This window comes from Onthophagus taurus, chromosome 6 (genome assembly GCF_036711975.1).
Source record: "Onthophagus taurus isolate NC chromosome 6, IU_Otau_3.0, whole genome shotgun sequence".
Classification (NCBI taxonomy): domain Eukaryota; kingdom Metazoa; phylum Arthropoda; class Insecta; order Coleoptera; family Scarabaeidae; genus Onthophagus; species Onthophagus taurus.
Window position 1 is genome coordinate 29658454 of NC_091971.1, and position 6933 is coordinate 29665386.

The following is a 6933-nucleotide window of genomic DNA, read 5'->3' on the forward strand; positions in this document are numbered from 1 at the left end:
GGACTTACAGCCTGTCCTAGGATCCACTCTTGTAGTATTTTCAGTATCTATCGTATTTATTATTTTAGAACCATTCATCTGTAACTTATTAATATATTCCCGAACGATGCTTGTGTTTTGTTCCAAGAGAGATATGTTGAAATCTCCTATACAAGTAGTATTTACACGTCTTAATGCCATTTCGAGCTCATCCATGAAAGGCCAAAAAGATGAGCCAGGCTTTTTGTAGACTCCCGGAATGTTTATATTGTGAAATGTAAGTCTAATTGATTACCATCCGTGTTGACAGAAGAGACCAGTTCATGGGGACTGTTGCTTATTGTGAATATTGACACACCCCCTCCCCGATCCTCTCTACACACATAAGACCCCATATAATTTGGAAACTTCATAGTCAGCCTCGTCGTCATACAGCCAAGTTTCAACAAGAATAAGTACATCAGGTTTACGTTGCATCAAAATAACATCAACTTCATTGATTTTGTGTCTTAGGCTTCTTATATTACAGTATATTACTTTTGGTTTACAATAGTGTTGATGGTATTAATTTGGCAGTATCATCCTGCCTTAGCATTACTTTCCCGTTCTTAATCCAAGCGTATTTGTATTGATTAGCTCTTTTAAATCTCTCGCAGCTTTAAACAGTTCTTGATTATATTTTGTTACTTCATGTGAGAAATATACAGTTTCGTCTTCTTCATACCCAATAATTCCAGTTGTAATTCTATTTCCCTCTTACCTCGCTTTCATCATTTTTGTTTTATCTTCCAATTTTTCAAACTCAACTTTTATTATGAACTTACGACCTATCTCCCTTTTACCCATTCTAAAATCCTTAAATTTACATTTCTGAAACTTTAAGATGATTCCAGTTATAACAACGTTTTTCTCTAACTCAGTTTGCGATCTTCTATTCATCTCTAGTTGCATATTGTTTAGCTCAGTGTTAAGATGCTTTATTTGTGTTTGAAGTTGATTATTCATTTCTTCCTGGTTTGTTAGTTTGCCGAATAAAAGAGCATATTTAGCATCCATTTGATTTAGTTTATTAAGTAAATCCTGCATCGTCGCACTCTGTTTTGAATTTGTTTTGTTTTGATTAGCCATAACCTCGCTTTTTAAGCACTCGCCACATAACCATCTGTCACCGTTTTCCTTCTCATTCTTAGCAGCAATTTTACTAAGTTGAGACTTAGTTACGCCAACACAATCGATGTGAAACCATTTCACACATTTATTACATTGAATACAGCAAGTTTTCCTGATCGCACGTCCCACACTTTTCCGACATTTTTGCATTTGTAAACTTTTGCTAAACTTAATATATTTATCTAATTTCTGGAAATTTAGAGCTACTGTTGCTAATTGCAGGAATAGCAATCAAGCGAAATATTCATTTCATGATTTGCTAATATTGTCCACAGCATCCTTAATATTGAATTTTTTCTAAAACTCTAAAATAAAAGATTTGCCATAACCATAATCTTTATTGTGTTACACATACAATATAATATGCTCACACTTGTCAAATTTTGCACATATTATATAGTGTCATATTACAGAAAAAAAATATAAAATAAAATAACATATAAAATTACATAAGATTACAATAGACAACATTAAGTGCCAAAGGTGGAAATGGTCTTAAGACTGTCACTCATATATTCGGAGGTCGAGTAGTACGCCCTTGTAACAAGTGTTTGTTTAATATACTCTTTAAAGCCCTTGAATGGCAATTGACGGACGTGTATGGCAATTTATTAAAAAATTTCACCGCCATCGCATTCACACTTTTCTGGCATTTTGTTAATCGTATATATTTGGGTATCAGATCGCTATTTTTCCTAGTATCATAGTTATGCACCTGCTTATACGTGTCAAACTTATTAATGTTCTTTTTAACATATGTAACACATTCGAGAATGTAGAGAGACGGTAGAGTTAATATTTGTAAATCAATATAGGAGCTTCTACAGTCGTCTCTATAATTTAAATTTCTTAATACCCGTATAGCCCTTCTCTGCATTCTAAATACGCGTTCAAAACCAGCAGCAGAGCCCCAGACTAACAATGCATAAGTCATTGAGGACTGACACAGCGCAAACTATGCTGTGCGTAAAACCGGTGGAGATACGTTCGAGCGCAGGTTTCGCAACAAATAGATGCTGCCACTTAATTTACTACATAATGTTAAAATATGTTCCTCCTAGCAAAGCCCGGAATCAAGATAAAAGCCCAAAAACTTTACAGCAGAAAGAGACTGTATGTTAGGGCACCGTCTCAATGTAAACGTAGCGAAAGCCGTTTTATCTGAATTTAACTTTAGTTTGTTACTAGCAAACCAACGCTCAGCCTCCCTTAGAGAAACAGCTCTACTCTCAAAAGCATCTTCATAACCTTTGTGATTGCTAAATAGGGTTGTGTCAGCGGCATACACAACAACCGACCCATTCGTTATATTCTGAGGGAGATCATTAATATAAATTGAGAGGGCTCAATATTGATCCTTGGGGTACACTTATCGAAATATCCATTCTCTTAGAAAATAAATTATTACATTTAACTCTTTGTGACCTATTTGATAAGTATGATTTAATCAATCTAATACTGTTATTGTCAAAATTATATTTTTCCAACTTATAGAGCAAAAGGTCATGCTGCACACAATCGAATGCCTTACTGAGGTCACAGAAAGCACCCATCATGTAGTGTCCATCCTCATAGGACTGCATAACATTTTCTACAAAATCAACAATTGCACCAACAGTGCTTTTTTCTTTTCTGAAACCAAACTGCGTCGGAGTAAATAATTTATTACTTTCAAAATATTCATAAACTTTATTTTTTTAAGCCTTTTCGTAAATTTTAGAGAAAACGGGTAGAAGAGAAATTGGCCTAAAATTTTCAATCTTATTATGGTCACCCTTTTTATACACAGGTACCACAAGAGCTATCTTGTGAAAAACCGCCTCCATTAGTAGTTGATTTAGTAATTTGCATAGTGGAAGTATAATCAAGTTTTTGATTTGCTTTATTAAGTTAACATTAAAACCGTATATATCCCTAATTGACTTTGATTTAAGGGAATCAATGATATCACGCAACTCAACGAAGGATATTTCCATGAAAGACAAATTACATCCTTCGATGTTTATTTTATTTAAATAATTATCGAATGTTTCAGTAGTTACTTCATTATTTTCAATTGATTCTAAGATTTTATATGGAATATCAACAAAAAAGTTATTTATCTCATCTGGTGGAAAATTTGCATTTACTCTACTACTTTTTTCGACTCTACTCTTATTAATCAACTTCCACATTGCTTTACCAGAGTAACCAGAATCAGCAAGTACCTGATCATTGTAATTAATTTTTGATTGTATAATGCGTTTATTATATATCTGAAGGAGTCTATTTCTTTGCAGCTTTATATTATCATTTTTTGTGACTTCATATACAGTAGTTAATACATTGAAATTTGCACGAATTTCTTTTAATTCTGTATTTAACCATCCCTGCGATAGATGTGCACGCCCCTCGCGAACACGCCTCTCAGGAAAAGATCTATTATAAGCATCCATCACTCTCTCCAAAAATATATCGAATTTTTCAGTGGCTTGCAATCGTGCATCCGAAACAAAACTCCAGTCAACATTAGAAACGCTCTCAAAAAACTTAACTTTACCATTTTGGGTAATTGGCCTAATTGTGACAAAAGCATCGTCAAGCAAAGGTTTAACAAAAGCATACGTCAACGTTAAGCTCTTGTGGTCTGAAAATTGATTGATTACCATTACATTAACATTTGTATTCCCAAAATTTACGAAAATGTTGTCCAAGCAATTTTTACCACGAGTAGCAGCATACACCATCTGCTCGAAACCGAAAGTTCTTAGGCAATCAAGCAGCAATGCAGTACATATGTCATCAGTGCCAAATAATAAAAATATTTTTATTTCAAAATGGATCTCTTGTGAAAAACTACTAATTGAGTCCATTTTTTTTTAAATTTATCACCATTATTAATACACCTCCATGAACATAAACCTCTTTACAAAAAAACGCGCAAGGAATGAAATTTAATAACTTAGCAACGCTTGCTTGTTATGATTTTAACCACGTTTCAGTGAAACATAGAACATCATAGTCCTTATCAATCAAAAACGCCTCCAAAGCATTTATTTTACCACTCAACCCCCGAACATTGGCATATAGCAAATGACAGTCATTCGACTCACCGGGAGCTATGTTGTTTTTACTATCTTGCGCTTTTGATAAAAATTTCGTGATTTTACCTGATCATTATTACAATCAATTACAATATTTGAAGATCTATGACTAGACGCAGAGATATTTTTCATAATTTGAGCTGTATGCTCCAATACTTTGGATTTACCGCGAACATTCATATGTAACCCATGTTTAGTTCTATCTGAGGCATATAAAAGACCATTTACGTCGATAAACGAACAATTAGATCTATCCAGTTTAAGCAAGAAGTCAAAAACTTTACAATTAATTTTATAAATACTATCGTTTACATCAATTTTATTTTCCCAGTAGGGAATCGACAAATACAAAAGATTACATCGATTGTGTATTAGCTTTAGCTTATCATAGACAGCCCGCGAAAAATTTGAATTACCAATTATATCATTTACTCCCGCCATGACCAAAATAAAGTCATCCTTTGTGAAACTTGTCGTAAGCTGATCAACATTTTCCAACACTGAGACAAACCTCGCATTTGGTTTACAAATAGCAAACACTTCATAGGTAGAGTCTAAGAATCTTTCCAAAAATTGACCCGCATTACGACCATGACTATCCGCCAAAACCAATACTCTCTTTTTACTACCCTCAACTTTGGACGTTGCATTTACACTCATTGACCCCTTTGACATACTGTATTCCTTTCTTTCCTCTCAGGCTTTCTCCTTATGGTCTTTTTCAGCAGTAAAAGGAGGCGAAAAACCACACTTTGTCACAGTTGATTTCGCTTGTTCCATCTTTTCCACCAGCTTCTCTCCACAGCACACACAGACCGAAGAAAGTTTACTGTGCACCAATTTACCAAGCTCTTTTAATTCTTCGATCTTTGTTTCTATTTGTTTAAATAACATTGAATACTTCTTCATCATATTTTGCTTCTTTTTTATTTTCTTTTTGCGATTTTTATTATTTGCGCGCTGTTTATTATTTTTGCATCGGTTTCATTATAAGTTTTCGAAAAGTTTTTCGCAAAAAATAAGCTTGAAATGTTGATATTACTCTCTGATCTATTGGCTGAAGCATAGCGGTTGTATTTTTAGGCAGATGTTCAATTTGTTGAGTTTTAATTGTCTAAGAGAAGTAGAATTCTTTGTGCCAAATTGGTTTTCACTTCAAGGGAAAAATTGGTTACTAACCAATCTTGAAAGGGACATCCAAACTTTTTCTGTTAGATATTTTCGGGTAAAATTTGAACAACTGGTAGCCTGATGTATTCTTAATGAGGTGTATATTTTATTTGTGTAGCAGTATAGACTTAATGAGCAGTATAGGATGCGGTTATAACGATTTATACGATTTAGCGGTTTTTGTATGAGCTGCAAACTATTGTATGCCACGACAGCTCCTTCTACATTTTCATCACTTTCTGAATGCAGAAGTGAGGGAAATGTTTTGATCATTGCTGTGTTAAAGTGAAATCAAATAATAATGGTTGAATGAGATGTTTAGAATGTTCAATAGCATCTCCCAATAATATTTTTATTGTTATAGGGTGACGACTGAAAAAAATACGGCTCTATTAAGAAATGCAGAAATTTCACAACAGATGGAGCTAGCGAAACAAGACGTTCGAAGACAAGAGATGGAAGTGAAAGAACTTGTGCGGAAATTAACTCTGTTGGAGGAAGAAAATAAAATTTTAAAAGACCGAGATAATAAAAGTTTAGAGCAAGAGTTACGGGCAACTTTGACCGTTTTAGAAGAGCAGATATCTGATAAAAATAAGGTGAGTTGTTTTCTTGTAAGATTTATTCGTTATTTATAAACTTCTTTGTTTTAATATCAAGTGTTCAACATTCTTACCAAGTGCTAAAGTTGAAATTATTTTATTATTGTAGCTAATTAAAACACTTCAACTTCGATTATCTGATATGAAAAAAACCCTTCAACAAGAACTACGAACTCCGACGAATACAAATCTAAACAATTTTGACAACAATGCTGCCATTTTAATGCCAAGTCAAACGACGACGACGGCAACAAAACTGTATGGTTCATCGCGTCGGAGCGACGAAGAAGACGTTAATTTTAAGTACTTAAAACACGTAATTATAAAATTTTTAACCAGCCGGGAATATGAAGCTCAACATTTAATTCGAGCGGTGGCGACTTTGTTAAAATTTTCACCTGAAGAAGAAAAGTTACTACACGACACATTGGAATGGAGAATGTCATGGTTTGGTAGTAAACCGAAAGTTGGTAATGGTCCCGTTTTGAAAACGAATCAAACTCGATCTGGTAGCTGACGATTATTGTGATAATAAAAATTATATGATAATAATTTATTAATCATTCGTAATAATTAAGTGTTTTAAAAGCATCTTTTCGTTTAAAAGCTTCTTTTCGCTTTAAATAATTCCTTCTTTTTGTGATACTTGTTGTTTATGTTCGTTGTTTTTCCTCTTAGTTTTTTTTTTTTGAAATTAAGCAGTATCATTCCTAAAAAGTAGTATTCAATATACTGAAGATGTATATAAATATGTATTTGTATATATTATATCTATAAGTAAAACTTAACCTAAATAGATTATTTGTAGATCGATCGATCAAGCTATTATTAAATGTATGTAAATATTATAATAAATTATCGATATTCAAAGATAGCACCAGCTTTATATCACAAAATATTCTCACCTTTGATTTTTATTTTTTTTTTTT

General features: G+C 33.2%; 1 protein-coding gene across 1 annotated transcript in view; it reads left to right on the top strand.

Annotated features, from left to right (window-relative positions):
- The window catches only part of LOC111416526 (Golgin 97), a 33433-nt gene extending 26555 nt beyond the window's left edge, over positions 1–6878 (top strand). Inside the window, exons 5-6 of the mRNA XM_023048575.2 lie at positions 5767–6001; positions 6114–6878. Coding sequence (XP_022904343.2) covers positions 5767–6001; positions 6114–6521 — 643 coding nt within the window. The 3' untranslated portion in view covers positions 6522–6878. The remainder of the gene's footprint in view (positions 1–5766; positions 6002–6113) is intronic.
- Positions 6879–6933: the final 55 nt, after the last annotated feature.